Raw genomic sequence first — 19,804 nt, 5'->3', positions numbered from 1 at the left:
CATTGAGTCGCTCATTACTCTGCCATATTGTCAGTTCTGAACTTGTTAGCAATGTGCTTATCATCTCATCCTGTATTTTGCACTTAGCGTGTTGTAATGTCATAATGGCACCAATACTGGGGGTGGGCATATGGAACATGAGGACTTAAAAAGAATGCCTTCATTATGACGATTTGCATCATGAGATGATTGGCCTATCTTATATATGTTTTTCCTTTGCTTGCTTGCTTTAGAGTTTTCAGTGTTTAAGAAATGTTACAATATGTGTTAAGATATTTTTCTATAGGTCATGTTTATAAATCTTAAATGACATCTGTTTTTGTGTTTACACAAAAGTAACTTGATATAAATGTATGTTTAAAACTTTGTAATTCTCTTAAGGAATCTCTCCTCTATTTTACATGTAGTCTTCAGGGGGTTTTCACTGACTTATTTATATATTTTTCAACATATTCCTCACATAGGAATTCATTGACTTTTCATCTGAATGCATCTTAATTGATACTAGCTTGGCCACTATTAACCTCAACTAAAAACTCAACTGTCATATTGTAGTTGTTGCTGTAGCTGCTAAACTATAACTGTAAAAGTTTGTGTATACTTTATAACTTACTAATTTTTCATTTTTTTGCACTACAGATTAACCATTTCTTTTTTATAATTTATCACATAGTAACTAAAAATTAATGTGTCTCACTAGTAAATAAAATAGTTTTGATTTTAACTTTTTCTATTTTTTATTTTTCAGAGCAAACGTGTTTCACACTGACAGTTTTGCTTATAATGCTAATAACCACTGGCTCACTGACCTAGCCAAAGAAGAATTAAAGAAGTCCACACGGAATGTTTCTACTTACTTAGACCTGTCTGTTAAAATGGATACAATAAATGTAATAGTCCTGTTCATTTCTAACATTATCATTGTGTTTAAGGTGTATTAGGAATGTCAACAAAGCAAGGAGAAAGAAAGAAGTCAACCCTGGAATCACAGACTTAACATACCTCAGCCTCTTGAAAACAGACCAGCTCACGTAATTGAGAATGATTGTTTTCCTAAAAGGATAGAAAGATGTAGACATTTGCTAAGACTGAGAATGGAAGCATGAAAGAAAGAAAAGAAGTGATTTTTTTCACTGGCTGTATAATATTTTTGCTTACAAAAGAAAATTTTTATTTGGAAAAAATGATTCTGCGTTTTGTATGGAACCAGAAAAAAACCCGTATAGTTAAGGCAGTTCGTAGTAATAAAAATAAAGCTGGGGGCATCAGCATACCAGATTTTAGTCTGTACTACAAAGCCATAGTGCTCAAGACAGCATGGTACTGGCACAAAAACAGAGACATAGACACTTGGAATCGAATTGAAAACCAAGAAATGAAACTAACATCTTACAACCACCTAATCTTTGATAAACCAAACAAGAACTTACCTTGGGGGAAAGACTCCCTATTCAATAAATGGTGTTGGGAGAACTGGATGTCTACATGTAAAAGACTGAAACTGGACCCACACCTTTCCCCACTCACAAAAATTGATTCAAGATGGATAAAGGACTTAAATTTAAGGCATGAAACAATAAAAATCCTCCAAGAAAGCGTAGGAAAAACACTGGAAGATATTGGCCTGGGTGAAGACTTCATGAAGAAGACTGCCATGGCAATTGCAACAACAACAAAAATAAACGAATGGGACTTCATGAAACTGAAAAGCTTCTGTACAGCTAAGGAGACAATAACCAAAGCAAAGAGACAACCTACACAATGGGAAAGGATATTTGCATATTTTCAGTCAGACAAAAGCTTGATAACTAGGATCTATAGAGAACTCAAATTAATCCACATGAAAAAAGCCAACAATCCCATATATCAATGGTCAAGGGACATGAATAGAACTTTCTCTAAAGACGACAGACGAATGGCTAACAAACACATAAAAAAATGTTCATCATCTCTATATGTTAGAGAAATGCAAATCAAAACAACCCTGAGATATCATCTAACCCCAGTGAGAATGGCCCACATCACAAAATCTCAAAACTGCAGATGCTGGCATGGATGTGGAGAGAAGGGAACACTTTTACAGTGCTGGTGGGACTGCAAACTAGTACAACCTTTCTGGAAGGAAATATGGAGAAACCTCAAAGCACTCAAGCTAGACCTCCCATTTGATCCTGCAATCCCATTACTGGGCATCTACCCAGAAGGAAAGAAATCCTTTTATCATAAGGACACTTGTACTAGACTGTTTATTGCAGCTCAATTTACAATCGCCAAAATGTGGAAACAACCTAAATGCCCACCAACCCAGGAATGGATTAACAAGCTGTGGTATATGTATACCATGGAATACTATTCAGCCATTAAAAAAAATGGAGACTTGGGCGGCGCCTGTGGCTCAGTCAGTAGGGTGCCGGTCCCATATACTGAGGGTGGCGGGTTCGGACCCAGCCCCGGCCAAACTGCAACCGAAAAATAGCCGGGTGTTGTGGCGGGCGCCTGTAGTCCCAGCTGCTCGGGAGGCTGAGGCAAGAGAATCGCTTAAGCCCAGGAGTTCTCTTGCCTCAGCCTCCCGAGCAGCAGGGACTACAGGCGCCCGCCACAACACCCGGCTATTTTTCGGTTGCAGTTTGGCCGGGGCTGGGTCCGAACCGCCACCCTCAGCATATGGGGCTGGCGCCCTACTCACTGAGCCACAGGCGCCGCCCGGCTATACAGCATTTTCTTCTTTCCTTACTCCATTGAAATGAGCCTGAATGGATTGGCAGAATGTTTTGAAGGAAAAAGTGCTAATGAGCAAGTATTGTTGGTGGCAAGGGAAGAATATAGAATGAAAGTTTGGTTCTTCCTTTGTAGTGTAAACACGGATAATGAACCAGGATTTAGCTCACGATTTGTAAGATGACATGCTGCAATTTTTTTTTTTTAATGAGGACCATGAAGATATCTTCTTTGACTTAATGTCTTTAAAAGTATCAGGGATATGGCGGTGCCTGTGGCTCAAGGAGTAAGGCGCCAGTCCCATATGCCGGAGGTGGCCGGTTCAAACCCAGCCCCGGCCAAAAAATCACAAAAAAAAAAAAAAAAGTATCATGGATATTATAATATTAACATCAGAAAAGAAGTGACATGTTCACAGCCAAATTATGAATTTTATTCTTTTATAATAATAATATTTATGGTGTGTCAGTAAACAGTGGTTTTACCTGTGTAACAAGGAAATTTCAAGAAGATATGTAAAATATTTATTTTCACAAAATATAAATAACGGTGATTTTATATGTATAACAAGGAAATTTCAAGAAGATAGGTAAAGAAAAATTTGTTTTCTCAAATAGAAGTAAATCATTAATCACTTTTTGTTCTCATGTAGTATTTGAAATTGATTTTTTTAATATAAATATTTGATTTCTAAATCAGATATTCTCTCTTAACCTCCCACAAGTAGTTTAGGCTGTCCTTTGGTTATCCTAGGGTGAAGTATTTTCAGTTACTTTTAAATTATACTATATTCACTTTTTCAAGCAGGCCATGTTCATCTTACTGATTTACATAAAGTCAATCACATTAATTTCTAGGCTCTTAATATATTCTTGCCAATTACATCTTAAGTATTAGACTGGACTGGAATACAGGCAGTCTTGGGTTACAAATAACCTGACTTACAGTGTTCCATACATATGAACGAGCTCCCAAGGTTCACATAAGGATAATCTATAACTAATCAAATTAGTAATGAATCATAATCTATAACTAAATAATCAAATTAATAATGAATCCAAATGGAGTAAGCAATTGATTGGCACAGCATCTTTATACTAGCAGCTGATCTCATTGTTTAGAGTCAGGCTTAGCATCACTTTAGTCTTAACTTTTTATTTGATTTTGTGAGTCTTAGTTTACTCTGCCTCCAAAGCTAATGTCCATTGCAAGTTTAGGTGAGCCTGCAGGGAAGGCAAAGGTGATTATAATAGAAACAAAATGTCATTATTCATTGAAAGCATTAGACGTAGTCACTCAACTGTCAGAACAATTATAAAGGATAAGGTGAGAATAATGGAATATGTGAAAGGCGGAATTCCAATGCAAACATCAATTACTAAGCAGCATAGTGGATTAATTATTGAAATGGAAATGTTGTTATTGATTTGGTTAGAAGATCAAAATAAGTATAACATTCCTATTAGCCTAAGAAAAGAAAGAACAATAGTTTCTGTAACTTACTATATTATAGTACCAGTATGATTATTATTATAGTATTACACTGTATTGTTATTACCACATATGAGCCACATATAATTATAGTATTATTACCATATAGTGCTATTCATCAGAAATCTGAGTTACATACAGTTCCTATCTAAAGACATTCTTAGGTACCTATCTCGTCTGTAACCCAAGAATAGTTTGCCACAAGAAGTCCAAACATATTTATGTACACTAGTTACATAAATATAACTAGATTTCACAATGATTATTTTATTATATTGCCTCGTGTATTTTTTTTATTGTTGAAGTACTTTAAAATTCCATATGCTTCATGGTATTTCCAATCCTGCCATGATGATTTCAACTACCAGTCCTCAGTCAGCTTACAGTCTCACCTTATTAAGGCAAAAAAAGTCCCTACTTTTAGAAATACATACAATATTTATATTGAAATACTTCAAAATGTATTTCTAAAAGTAGGCACTTTTTTTTACCTTAACCACAATCATCACAACAAGATTAATATTTTCCTAATAGTTGCTAATAGGGGATTCTTTGAATGTTCCTAAAAGTTCTGGTAATAGGCACCTATCTACCTATTCATTTATTCATTTGTTAAATCTAAGGGCCTGCTGTGCCTGTTCTTGGGGGAGCAATGATAACACCAATTCACTTATTCAGAAAAGTATCTTAGAGCCTACTGTGTGCAGGTACCACAGCTATGAATGTAACTGTACTGTGTCTGCCCTCAAGTTGCTTATAGTTTGCCAAAAGAAGTCCAAAACTGAACACTTATAACTGCAAAAAAGTATGTAGAGTTTTTAGTGCTTACATAGTACACACTATCCAGAATACACTGAGTACTGAAGCTGTTGTTAACTGGATGAGTGGTAGGGAAGAAAACATTCAACACAGGAAGCTGATTGAGAGGACTGGTGGTTGAATTAACTAGCATATAGTGCAGTACAACCCAAGTAGGAAAGTCATAGAAAAAAGGCCAAGAGGATGCCATGGGTTCAGTATAGAAGTAAAAGTTATAAACTCAAGGTTTTTTATTCTGTCTTGATCAAATTAAAAGTTAGAATCAATGGATGCAGGTTTGTAATACCAAGAGCTTTAGATGTTGTCAACTATTAAACTTTTAACAATATAATACCTCAATGTTTTCTTCTTATTATGAAATTATTAACTATGAAATGTCCCATTTCCTTAAGTCCTAAGTTTGACAGTTGATATCTCTGACATTTCACTTTGGCAGTTCTTTTTTTTCTTTTGTTGAGACAGTCTCACTTTGTCACCCTCGGTAGAGTGCCGTGGTGTCATAGCTCATAGCAACCTCAAACTCCTGAGCTCAAGTGATTCTCTTGCCTCAGCCTCCCAAGTAGCTGGGACTACGGGCACCCGCCATAATGCCCAGCTAATTTTTGTTTGTTTAGCAAGCCCAGGCCAGGTTCGAACCCCCCAACCCCAGAGCATGTGGCTGGCACCTTAACCACTGAGTTACGGGTACCTGACACTTCTTGTTTTATATTTATTGTGAAGGTACATCCTCCTTCAAATGCAGTTTGTCTTGTGATTATCTTTCAAAATTATTTTATAGACCAATTTTTGCGAAAACATGAGCAAGTCAAAAATTTGTGTTATTTTTAAATATGAGTTCCATAATGGAAACAATACAGAGCAGACAACTCAAAACTCATAAATGAAGTGTTTAAGAAAGATGTGAGTAGTGAGTGCACAGTACATCAATGGTTTGAGAACTTCCATGCCGATGATTTTAATGTCAAAAATGAGCCACATTGGGTACAGGCGAAACCTACTAAATGCAGAATACAAATGTCTACGTACAATAACTAAGAAAATGCCATGAAGGCTACGTTGAACAGTTTGATTAGAATATTTCAGATTGTATATGAAACCAGCACATTGTACCCCTTGATTGCACTAATGTACACAGCTATGATTTAACAATAAAAAAATAAATAAATAAAAATGAGCCACATGGGTGACCTGAGATGAACTGAAAGTTGTAGTGGAAATGCATCTGTCTCAGCCTACGCGTAAACTATTTGAAACAAATCAGCAAGGTATAGAAGCTGGAGAGATGTGTGTGAATTAAATGAGCATGAGAAGAGAAATCATCTCAAAGCTTGCTTTTCTTTGCTGTCATAGCATGAAGGCAAATCATTTCTACACTGTATTGTTATGTGTGATGAAAAATGGATTGTTTTTGACAATCTAGACCAGAACAATGGTTGGATACAGATGAGGTGCCAAAGCACACTCCACAACTGAACATTCATAAGAGGGACTTTACCTAACAATTGCAATCAGTGTAACCTGGCTTATTGTACCCTCAATGAATCCCCAACAATAAAAAAAAAAAAAAATGATGACTAGTTATGATAAAATTCCTGGGGCTCACAGTCCGTCACTGCCCACCTCTCCATTTGTCTAACCACCTTCCTCCCAGCCTGCTGTGGTCCAGACACTGTTCTCTTTTCTGTGTTGTGGCTGTAGAGCTTCCTAGGGAATCCCCTGGGCAAAGGGAGATTAAAAAAAAAAGCTAGTGCAGTCTGTCTAATGGTCCAGTTTTGGTATTATCCACCACAGCTTCAGGAAATCTGGTCAATCAATTATAGTGGATATCCCCTGCACCCAATTGCATAAAATGATAAGGATGCTTGTGATTAAGCAGCCAAAGTTGAGACAGGCGCACCCTCTTGCAAGGCAATGTTCAACCACATGTGGCATAAACAATGCTGCTCAAACTACAAAGGTTAGACATGGAAACTGTCATCCACCATCTTCCCCAGACCTTGCGCCAATGGACTACCACTCCTTCCAGGCTTTGGACAACTTCTTGCAAGGAAAAAATATTCAATTTCTCAGCAAGCTGTGGAAAACATGTTGGCATGATTTCATACTAAGCTACTATTAAAATGGCAAAACTGTGTCAATAGTTTAGGTGCGTACTTTGATTAATTGTTATACTGCTTCTTGTTTGAGATATAATAAACTAAACTTTTGATTCAAAATCAGACATTTCATATTTAATGACTAAATCTAGATAAGGGTAAAAGGTAAAACATTAATATTTAACAGTTTCCTTGAAGACAATAATAATATAAATAGTAGGCATGTTGGGGACAAAGGACTTTCTCATAGTACTTATATTCATTCTGTATCCTGTTACCATTGGGTAAAGCAGTTTTATTTTTTCTCAAGATAATCTTTCCTATGAAATTTTACTTCGATTGCAAAGATTATATTGCTTTTTCTATTGATTCTGATGCTTATTTGTTGTAGTAAATTATATTTGCTCACCACAGAAATCTGAGTTTTTTTGTTTTATTTTTGTTTTTTGTAGAAATGAGGTCTTGCTTGTTGCCCAGGTTGGTCTTGAACTCCTGGCCTCAAGCAATCCTCCTGCCTTGGCCTCCCAAAGTTCTGGGTTTATAGGTGTAAGTCACCACACTTAAGTTTGAGTTTTATAATATTAAACCCAATATTCACTGTCACATTTCTGGGAACACTTAAACATTAATATTTTTGTCTTATTACACTCTAGCCTTGTTTCATTTCATTTTGTTTTGTTTTTTGGCTCTTGGCCAATGTATAAATGCCTCATTTTCAACTCACCTACCTTGAGTGTTTCCTCCTCCTTAACTAGACTAAAAACAACCCCTTCACTGAAGGTGCTGCTTTCTTTACAGTCTGTGCCAGTGGTGGCTGTTCTGTCTTCTTATTCCATATGACTCATTATTGAGAGGGCAGAGGTGGTGTTTTCCTTGTTCCTCATTGCCACTATTCCATTTCAATACCCACACACACTTTAGAAAGAGTAACTGTTCATCTTCCAGGCCTTGTTACTGCAGTCTCCCTACTTACTGGTTGCTCACCCGTATCTATTGAGGGCTATGGAACCTGGCTCACTATTTGACAATTGTCTTACAACTTGACGTTACCCTTGATTATTTCACCATCGACAAGGATCCAGATTTCCAAATACCTTTCTCCAATAAAAGAAAAATATTACATACATGTTCTCACATACAAGTAGGAGCCAAATGATGGTTATATATGGTAATAAAGTATTGTCAGTGGAATCAAGAGGGAGGCTGAGAGGGGATGAGGGCTAAAAGTCTCAGGGGGTACAAAGTATACTATGCTGATGATGAACACACTGATTTTAGCATTATACAATTCATCCATTAACACAAAACACTCATTTTCTCTAAATCTATTGAAATTAAAAAAAGGAAATTAGAGTTCCTAAAAGAAATGCCTGATTCTAGGGGTGGGGCAGGGAAAATAAAAGGTAAATCTGAAATACCTTGTGGTATCAGAAATTAAGTGTTCCAGAAAAATAAGTGCTCAAAATATGATGTTGACGAGCTCCAGCTGACCAAATCTGGGACTACTTTTATCGCAAATAAATAATGATGGAAATGGCTTATAACACATAGAATAAAATAAGAATTTGAGTTCATACTGGTATAAATGAACAAACAACTCAACAGAAAACTTCTTACTGTAGAATTCCCATTACCTAAATGTAAAAGGAATGGTGAAGTGGACCTGTGGCTCAAAAGAGTAGGGTGCCGGCCCCAGATGCCGGAGGTGGTGAGTTCAAGCCCAGCCCCAGCCAAAAACTGCAAAGAAATAAAAAAGGAATGGTGTAATGAGAAAGCCAGCATTTGGCAACTGTCAAAAAATTATTTCAGGCAAGAATAGCCAGTGGATGCTAAATTAGTAAGTGAAAATCTGATGAGAAATAAGATAATTATATAGTCTCCAATTTCCTCCCTCACAAAATACTAATTGCAGATAGTAAACTTGCAGTGGAGAAAATCTGACAGACGCAATTTTAACCAGGTTGTCAAAATTAACATCACTGAGAATGGAACAAATAACATTTAGAACATTGGAACTGAAGGTGCTGCTTTCTTTGTATGTTGGCGGGTCAATTTTCTTACTCCATCTGACCCATTATTGAGAGGGCAGAGGTGGTGTTTATAGATAGAATATATTGAGAAGAATTCAGCATCATTTCTGTGGTATTGCTGCAAAAAGATGCATAGTATTTATCAAAATATGAAGAGACTTTTTTTGTTTTAGACAGAGTCTCACTTTGTCCTCCTTGGTAGAGTGCCATGGTGTCACAGCCCATAGCAACCTCAAACTCTTGGGCTAAAGCAATTCTCTTGCCTCAGCCTCCCAAGTAGCTGTGACTACAGACACCCACCACAATGCTGGCTATTTTTTTTTTTTTTTTTGGTTGTAGTTGTCGTTGTTTGACAGGCCCATGCTGGATTTGAACCCAACAGCTCCGGTGTATGTGGCTGGCACCCTAGCTGCTGAGCCACAGGCACTGAGCCTGAAGAGGCATTTAAAAAAAATCATTTGAGGAACATTCTATAAAATAGCTAACTTGAACTCTCTCAAAGTCAAAAGGTCATGAAAATCAAATAGAAGAAAGCAAATAAAAATAGTCAACTAATTTTAAAAATTAAAAGAGAAAATAATGCATATAAGTATAAAAATCATTGAAATAGAAATAAAAATATAGAGAGAAAATAAATAAAACAAAAACCTGGGTCTTTAAAAAATCAGTAAAATTGATAAACTTCCATTTAGACTTATAAAGAATAAAGAAAGAAAACAAAAACTACTACCCTGTTTCCCCGAAAATAAGACAGTGTCTTATTTTAAGGTGTGTTCCCAAAGAGAGGTCTTATTTTCAGGGGACATCTTATCCTTCCTGTAAGTAGGTCTTATTTTTAGAGGATGTCTTATTTTCTGGGAAACAGGGTAGTTATCAGTAATTCAATAGACTATAACACTACAGAGCCTAATTATTTTTTTTTAAAAAGAAAAGTAACAAGTACCTTCATACCAATAAATTAAAAAAAAAAAAGATGACATAAATTTATTGAAAGACACAAGTTTCCAAGCATGACCTAGTAAGCAATACAAAACTTGGATAGTCCTATTAATTTAAGAAATTGCATTTTTAGTTAAAAATCTTTTCAAAAATAATTTATGCCTAAATGCCTTAACTTGTAAAACTCTAACATTTAAGGAAGAAATAATGTCAATCATATGCAAACTCCTTCAAATAGAGAATACTTCCAAACTCACTTTCCGAGGCCAAAGACATCATAAAAGAAAGTTAAAGACAAGCATCCTTCATGAATACAGACGCAAATTTCCTGGAAAAAAAAATTTTTTTTTTTTTTTTTTTGAGACAGAGTCTCCAGCTATTGCCCCAGATAGAGAGCTGTAACATCACAGCTCACAGCAACCTCAAACTCTTGGGCTTAAGGGATTCTCTTGCCTCAGCCTCCCAAGTAGCTGGGACTACAGGCACCTGCCACAACACCCAGCTATTTTTTGGTTGTAGTTGTCATTGTTCTTTGGCAGGCCCAGGCTGGATTCAAACCTGCCAGCTGGATTCGAACGCACCCTAGCCTCTGAGCTACAGGCACCGAGCCACAAAATTTTAACAATCAAATCAAACAATATATGTAAAAGAATATTATAAATTATGATCGAATGGTGTTTATCCCAGGAATGAAATGTTTATTTGACATCCAAAAGTTAATCAATGTAATTCACCATATTAATAGAAGAAAATCCATATGATAAATTCGACAAATGTAGAAAAACCTTCTGATAAACTTCAACACCAATTTGTAATAAGAATCAATGTTTAGGTATTCCTTCTGCTATATCTCAAGTTATTGCCTTTGTAGGGATATCAGCATACTACCTAGCAAACTCAGTTTGCTCCAGAGGTTCAGAAGGATTGTAGCAAGCAGCTGACCCACTAGGGGGCACACATATTTGCTATTGGGTGTTTTATTATATATGCAAGTACCTTCAGGCTTTCCTGTATATTCATAATAAGAGTAAACCCATAACACAATTTTGACAATTTGTCTAGTTTGGGTTACCTTTTGGATACATTTTTCACAACCTTCATTATGTCTTGTACCTAAAGAAGGAAAGTGAAAAAGTCCAAAGCAAAGAATCAGTAATCAGTCCCACACCACTGCTGCTCATCCTCAAGCTTCTGCCGTGCGTAGACCAGTCAGCTCCTGGTATGTTATTTGTTCTTTTTGTTACTGCTTAATCCTTCCTCCTAGGACACCCCAAAGTCTCAAAGGGGCTAATGATACTCCCTACCCCCAATCCATTTTACTTATTGACCTGAAATAGTATATTTTTTGTGTACTTGTTTATTTTCTGTATCTACCCACCCCCAACTAGAACACAAATTTCATGAGGAGCTCTATTTGTTTCATTCATTGCTGAATTCATGCCTTAAGGTATACAAAGTCCCAGGAGAATTGTGCGTGTGTGGGTTCCCTGCTTGTAAAAACAATTTGATTTTAAAATGCATTATATATACTCAATACTAATATGAAACCAATATATAAACAACTACATGCCCACACAAAAGAAAAACCACTAGTCTAACAAGGGGGAGGGGAGAGGAGAGACAGGGGAGTGGAGAGGAAGGAGGGCGATTGGCTGGATCTCACCTAATGTGCACAATGTGAGTCTGTTCAGCATGCCCCATGGGTGAAGAGCTCAATTACAGCTTGAACTTTATCTTAGAATTGAAAACAAAGTAACCCCCCCCCAAAAATGTTTTGTTTTGTTTTGTTGTTGTTGTTGTTTGTTTGTTTGCAGTTTTTGGCCAGGGCTGGGTTTGAACCTGCCACCTCCAGTACACAGGGCCAGCGCCCTACTCCTTTGAGCCATAGGCATCGTCCAACCCAAACATTTGTACCCTCACATTCATCTGAAATAAAAAATAATAAAATTAAAAAATAAAAATGCATTACAAAATTCATGATCCCATGTGAAGTATAGTCATTTATCAATAAAATGTATTCATCCATTTCCTAATCATTCCCTATGAGGCTTCTTGAGAGAGTCCAGGTATCACCTCTTTCTTTTTGGATCCTGGATCCTCCATGTTTTTTTATTGCCAAATGTTCCCAATGTGCTGTTCCTGGGTAATTTTATATCTCTTACCACCATAAAAAAGATGACAATGCTGCTATCAATGCTAAGGCTCCTTAGAACCTGTTTATATAGGTTGAAATGATACAGATTTCCCTGCCCTTGTGGTTCCTAATGCTGTTTATTTATTGTTAATTATACCATTACTCCTGATGCTGATCATCCAGCATACTGCCCACGAACTCTAGCTTCCTTCCAATGACTCTCAAAGGTTGTTACTGTGCTTCATTGATGATAACCACAAATACAAACTTTATGCAGGAAAGGGAAATCTAAATAATATTTCAATTTCTCATCTTGTTAAATTTATGCTTTGGAATTTATAGCGTGTCTTAGTCTTGTACTCTTTGGGCCATAATCACTGCATACTTAAAGTGGGATTTCTTTCACTGTGTACTGTATCTCTGCCATCCTCACATTGTCACCGCAGAAGGACGGGCCATGGAGGAGTGAAAAAGCAGCCCCTTGATTTTTACTTTGGCACTGCCTATGTGGCCCTCACAAGGGAATTTGCCAACTTTGTCCTCCAAGACCAGCACGCACTCGACTTATTCTCCTGGTCCCAGGATACGTACAGCCTAGATGAACACTTCTGGGTAATGCTCAATAGGATTCCTGTCCACAGGCACGGGAACTTAAAGAGGAAGAGGAAGTGAAAGGAAAATTAGGGCAAGGAAACAGATAAAGTAAATCACTCATGAGGAAGAATCAGCAGAAAACTCCAGGCAACATGAAGAACCAGTCCAGAACAACCCCTCCAAGGAACCATGAGGTAGCTACTGCAGAGGATTCCACCTATAAAGAAATGTTAGGAATGACAGAAAGGGAATTAAGAATACACATGATGAAAACAATGAAGGAAATGATGGAAACAATGAAAGAAACTGCTAATAAAGTGGAAAATAACCAAAAGGAAATCCAAAAACAAAATCAAATAAGAGATGAACGATATGAAGAATATAGAAAGGATATAGCAGAGCTGAAGGAACTTAAGCAGTCAATTAGGGAACTTAAAGATGAAATGAAAAGTATCAGCAACAGGTTAATCCATGCAGAATAAAGAATTTCAGAGGTAGAAGACAAAGTTCTTGAGATAACTCAGAAAGTAAAAGAGGCAGAAAAGAAGAGAGAGAAAGCAGAACGTTCACTGGCAGAATTATGGGACTTTATGAAGCGTTCCAACATACGAGTTATAGGAATCCCAGAAGGGGAAGAAGAATGCCCCAGAGGAATGGAAGCCATACTAGAGAATATTATAAAAGAAATTTTCCCAAATATCACCAAAGATTCTGACACACTGCTTTCAGAGGGATATCGGACCCCAGGTCACCTCGACTCTAACCGAGCTTCTCCAAGACACATTGTGATGAACCTGTCCAAAGTCAAGACAAAAGAAAAGATTCTGCAAGCTGCCAGGAGTAAGGGCCAGTTGACCTACAGGGGCAAATCCATCAGGGTGACTGCAGACTTCTCTAATGAAACCTTTCAAGCATCTACTTTTAACCTACCTTTAATCTACTTAAACAGAACAATTACCAGGGCGGTGCCTGTGGCTCAAGGAGTAGGGCGCCGGTCCCATATGCCGGAGGTGGTGGGTTCAAACCCAGCCCCGGCCAAAACAAACAAACAAAAAAAAAAAACCAGAACAATTTCCAGCACAGAATTCTATATCCTGCTAAGCTAGGCTTTAAAATTGACAGAGAAATCAAACCATTTACTGATTTTATATGTATATTATCTTTTTACTACAGAAAACAATTTGGGCCTAATGTCCCTGGTGTCTTGTTTTTCTCCTTTGTCCTTTTCCTGTTTGGTGATTACTGGTTGTTGTTAATTTATATATATATATTTTTTCTGCCTTGTAATTCAGCCGAGACAGTGAGGCCTTTGAGTCTCAGTTAGTTTTCTTTTTCTTCATCCAAAAACTTCCTCAAGGATAGTAAGCGTTTATACTAGGAAAGAAAAACATTTTCAGTAATAATTTAGATTTTTCTACACATCTATGCATTTGTATTTTGTTTTTCCTTTTGTTATAAGGTAGCTTTATCTTTAGCCAATGATGACATAACACAGTTGAATGGAGCAGTACTTTTTAGGGGAAGGCAACATTTTTCAAGTAGAGAAAACATTTTAAAACTTGATTACCAGGTGGCACCTGTGGCTTAAAGGAGTAGGGTGCCGGCCCCATATGCTGGAGGTGGTGGGTTCAAACCCAGCCCTGGCCAAAAACTGCAAAAAAAAAAAAAAGGATTACCTGAATATTCATTTCCTTATCTTATATAAGTAATGGTTATCTTTGCAAACACAGTGGTTGCAAGAAATTTACTTCCATTTTCTTTTAACTTAAGAGAGGTGATTGTTATTATTTAATTGTCATTTTTGTTTCAGAGATAGCAACATTTTAAATTGTTAGGAATGTCATCTTGATTTCTTAATTTAGTTGGAGTTTTTGAAACTCCTCCCAGATTTATATATACATGTAGTGGTCTTTTTATACTAATGCTACTGAAATTGCATTGCATTTGAGAGACTTTATTGTCTTTGTATTTAAGAATTAAACACACACTGGGCGGTGCCTGTGGCTCAAAGGAGTAGGGTGCTGGGCCCCATATACCGGAGGTGGTGTATTCAAACTTGCTCCCAGCCAAAAACTGCAAAAAAAACAAAAACAAAAAAATTAAACACACAAACTGATCTTCATCAAATTTTCCCTTATGGAAACTGGGTTATAGCCAGAATATATCAAATATATCAGGGTTATCTTCAGTGTATTCATTTCATGTCTCAGGAAACACATACATCCTGATACCTAATAGCTCTGTATCTAAAAAGCTACAGCCCTAGGTAGGATGCTTGGATTTCCCTTGGACTCGGCATTCATGGGCTTTTATTTAGGGGGAAAGTACTGAACACTTGTAGTGAGAGAATTTTATCAAATGCTTGAGCAAAATGGAGGTTATGGCCATCATTTTTATCCAAGGAAAAGAAAGGAAAGGGATAGGTACCTGGAGCAGGGCAGATAGAGGCTGGCTTTGTGGACTGTTCCACGCACAGCTTCCTAGGACTACTCTGAGGTCCAAGAATACGAGGTATCACTTTGTATTCATCCACTAGGGGGTGGCAAGGGCCTCTTACTGAGGAAAGAATCCGGGAGGTCCAAGGTTTGCCTGCCGTTCTGAGAGACAGAGCTCCACTGCTGGTCACTAACTCTGTGAAAGGAAAACCTCCCTCTGCTGGGCCCTGCGTTGCTGGTGGTCACTCACACTGCAGAGGAAGCCTCCCTCTGCTGGGCCCGGAGTTTGCACACACAAAGAAACCCATAAGCATCACAAGAATGGAGAAGCATGAATCCTATGTACTCAATCTTGATATGAGGACAATTAATGACAATTAAGTTTATGGGGGGGGGAAGCAGAAAGAGGGATGGAGGGAGGAGGGTGGGGCCTTAGTGTGTGTCACACTTTATGGGGGCAAGACATGATTGCAAGAGGGACTTTACCTAACAATTGCAATCAGTGTAACTGGCTTATTGTACCCTCAATGAATCCCCAACAATAAAAAAAAAAAAAAAAAGAAACCCATCACTGGGTGAATTCTCAAACCAGAAATGCAGATTTTTGGAATTTAATCATTCTCCCTTAAATTCAAAGCTGTGTACATTTTCCTCCTGTCATTAATAAAGTTCTGGAACCTAGGGATCCAACCTCGGTAATATCTAATAGCCACATAGATGCCAGCTTCTCTGTATTCCGATGGCTCTGCAGATGCTCTCAAACACTCCTTTCAGTGGTGCTCTGAGCAGGTTGAGGATGAGATGGTAACAACGGCTGTCTTCTCTATGAGCCACAATGGAAGTTAACCTTTCCTGTGGGATATGCCCCATCTTAGTGTCATCATTCAATCCCCCCACAATAGTTAATCTACAAGAGACAAGGACTCAATTCTCTGTTTGAATAAAGAATCCACTATATGGGTTTCTATGTTTTGAAAACCAGCAAGAAAAATTCAAAACTCTTCCTTAAAAATAGGACACACACGAATTTATATCTTTGATAAAACAGATATTTGAATTTAAATGTTATCTCCAGGGCTAAAATTATTAAAACAGTTAATCAGAAGCCCATTGTTTTAGGAGATATGTTATGAACCACAGGATAGCTTTTACATAGCAGTAGTTCTGAGAGTTTTTGTAGGAGGGGTGGGGGAGAGATACATTCTAGCCAGGCTAGCATAATTAAGCAGCCAAGGCAGGCTTTCCCCTCCTGAAAGTCCCCTTCGGAGAAAAAGGCCTTTCAGTTAAGTTTAGGTAATTTGTAATGGGACAATACACCACACAGCTACCAAGATAACGGAATTATTTACTGCAGGGAAAAAAATTCAAATCAGAACAATAAAACAATTCATTATGGAAAAAAACTTAAAACAGCATTGTGTTGTGTTTAGGTTTCGGGAAAAGTAGGAATCATCTTGATTTACGACTTCAGATGCTTCAGAAAGAGGAATAAGCATAATTATTCATCTTCACCCTCAGAAGTTCAGGAGTTATACTGAATTTTAGAGTTCTGTCATTAATTTTAACACTAGCCATTTTTTTTTGTATCTTTGTTAATTATTTAAAACAAACTTTGTCAAAATATAAAATTAATCACAAAGGGCTATAATATGTATTTTATAATAGATAAACCAATAGAGAATAACACATACAATACGCAAACAAATCCAACAACATGTGGAAACTTAATTTGGAAGCTGACATCTCAATTCAATAGGAAAAAATGACATATTTTAAAAATTCAGCCATCATAAGTGTGTATCACTCTGGAAGTACAATTGTTGCACATACCATTACACATAAGGAAAATCCATAAGTACCTAAAACTTAAATGCACATGGATAATTTTATTCTGTATTATGTATATATGCATATATATGATAAAAATCAAGAATTCAAATGGAATAAATTTTAATAATAACAGAAACTCAGAAAATATAAAGGAAAATATTTGATTACATTATATGGCAACAGTCACTGTAAATGTGAGCCAGAAAGAAAATATTTGTGAACAATGTAATAGACAACAGGCTCATACCCAAGGTAATATTCTACAAGTTGAAAAGACAATCAAATAAAAAAAAATGGGCAAAGAACATGAATAGGCATGGACAGAGGGAGAATTGCATGTAGCTAATAAATACATGGAGAGGAATTCAACCTCACAGATATTCAGAGATGTACAAATAAAAAATTATAAGTTAGTTTTTATTCATCAAACAGGCAAAATTTTAAGCATTCAGCATTGAAAAGATTTTGGCAAAACATACATCAGTAGTAGAAGTGCAAATTTCTACAGTGAGAAAGTACTCAGAAAGTAATCTGGCAGTATCCAATAACACCTAAATATCTGTAATGCTTACCCTAGAAATCTGACTTTTGTGCTATCTATTCTATAAAAGGATATATGTGTAAATTTACATGTGCCTGTGTACATGTACATTTATAAGTACATAATAATAAACATAAGACATTTTCATAAATATAGAAATAATAAAGGAAATTGTCCTAGCTTGAAGATAACCTTGAATTGTAGAGAAAATAAGATCACAGAATTTAAGACAGACTTTATAAAGCAAATAATAGGCTTACCCTGAAAAAGGTTCTCTGAATTATGAGACAGAAAATAATGTCATATGAAAGTTTTCTGTTATTATATATAGTAGAAAATTTAATATTTCCTTATATAGAAGAAAATATATTCTGGACACTGTTATAAAAGCTGCATAAATGCTATTTTACTTTATTTATTAAAACTGACTTCTGCTGCCCAATTCCAGAGATTTGGGATATGACACATAGAAAGTACTTGAAACCTTCATAAATGGCAAAATCTTGTATTTCTAAAACATTGAAGATTCAAAGAAGTATATTGTATTAAAATAGTAAGGAAGTCGTTATGTTGGGCTGTTAATGAATATACTTCTTTCTATATACAATTATTGATTGGAGGGTGAGATGGGTTTTTTTCTTTTTTTAAATTTATTGTTGGGGATTCATTGAGGGTATAAAAAACCAGGTTACACTGATTGCATTTGTTAGGTAAAATTGCATTTGTTAGGTAAAGTCCCTGTTACAATCGTGTCTTGCCCCTTTAAACAGCAAAGTGGACTTTGATCAGTTATGGTTATGTCTCCATCTAGTGGTAAAAATATATTCTAAGCTGTGTGAAGCAAAGTGTTAAATAAACAGGAATTACTGTGATTCTTATAGGTTACATGTCCTCAGGATCACCACAATGTATCTTGCTATTCAGGAAAGAAGTAATACTTTCCCTTGATGATAATTTTATTTAAATGTTATAATCTTAAATACAAATTAGTATCATCACTTAAAAAGTTTTTTTTTTGCCTGTAGAGATGGGAGTCTCACTCTGTTGCTGAAGCTGGACTCAAACTCCTAGCTTCAAGCAATCCTCCTGCCTCAGCCTCCCAAAATACTTAAATTATTGCTGAAAGCCACCATGAACAGCCAGTAGCATCATTTTTTTGAAGTATCACAATGTCTTTTCCTATTGACTAAAATTCTAATTTTATAAAATATATATTCTGCAGTGGTTCTCAACCTTCCTAAGGCCTCCTAATGCTGCAACCCTTTAATACAGTTCCTCAAGTCGTGGTGACCCCCAACCATAAAACTATTTTGTTGCTAATTCATAACTGTAATTTTGCTGTTGTTATGAATCGTAATGTAAATATCTGATAGGCAGGACGTATTTTCATTGTTACAAAGGAGTCACAAACCACAGGTTGAGAACAGCTGAATTAAAGGCATTAGTGGCCCTTATTTAAGGTTTCAATTAGCTATATGAGCATCTTATCAGTTTTTCCCAAACTTTAGAACTGAGCTTCTTTTCCACACTTACTTATATCCTTCAGATTTCTTAAATATGAAGAGACGCATGTATACCATTTATACACTTTTGTGATGACTCTCCTTCATCTGTCAACTGAACTTTTTTTTTTTTTTTTTTTGTAGAGACAGAGTCTCACTGTACCGCCCTCGGGTAGAAGTCAACTAAACTTTTTTAGGCCTTCCTTCTTATCTGAGACAATGTCAATAAGCAGGTGACAAATCTATACTACTCTCTGCATCTATACACATTGTCTTATTCATCCCCTCCCACATCCGTGGGGTGACAGGGAAGGTGTGGTCTCTGTCTTACAATGAAGAAAATGTGGTTCAAAATGATCTTACAGCTCACCCAAACTCAATAAGCAGGTAAATGGCAAAGCTGTAAAATTAGCTTAGATTTCTTAATTCAAAGTTCAGTTCTCTTTGTAAGCTATGACTCCATTTACAATTATGATAAAGTGAGCTAATATTTATATAAATGCTTATTAAGTTCAATAGGAAGATAAATTATCGTGAAATTACATAATAAAGATAATAATGAGATCCCTGAATGTTAGAAGCTGACAGGGTGAGCAGGTAGAGAAATACGTCATGAAAGTATATACATCAGGCTAGTTTAGCTGACCATCAAAACAAAAAAAATCCAGAAATTTG

At 36.4% G+C, this 19,804-nt stretch overlaps 1 protein-coding gene across 7 annotated transcripts in view; it reads left to right on the top strand.

Annotated features, from left to right (window-relative positions):
• The window catches only part of CD55 (CD55 molecule (Cromer blood group)), a 33,487-nt gene extending 31,003 nt beyond the window's left edge, over positions 1 to 2,484 (top strand). For 5 of the 7 annotated variants that reach the window (XR_008383291.1, XR_008383289.1, XM_053608075.1 and 2 more), the window contains one exon: positions 749 to 901. Coding sequence is in view for 4 of the 7 variants with exons in the window: in XM_053608075.1 (XP_053464050.1) it covers positions 749 to 813 (65 nt within the window). In the remaining 3 variants the exon portion in view is untranslated. Of the gene's footprint in view, positions 1 to 748 lie in introns of all 7 variants that reach the window. The other 2 variants (XR_008383290.1, XM_053608071.1) reach the window with 2 other exon arrangements.
• The last annotated feature ends 17,320 nt before the right edge of the window (positions 2,485 to 19,804 follow it).

The sequence above is a fragment of the Nycticebus coucang genome, chromosome 10 (assembly GCF_027406575.1).
Source record: "Nycticebus coucang isolate mNycCou1 chromosome 10, mNycCou1.pri, whole genome shotgun sequence".
Taxonomy (NCBI): domain Eukaryota; kingdom Metazoa; phylum Chordata; class Mammalia; order Primates; family Lorisidae; genus Nycticebus; species Nycticebus coucang.
Note: the sequence above shows the minus strand (reverse complement) of the source record. Positions and strands in the feature narration are given on the sequence as shown.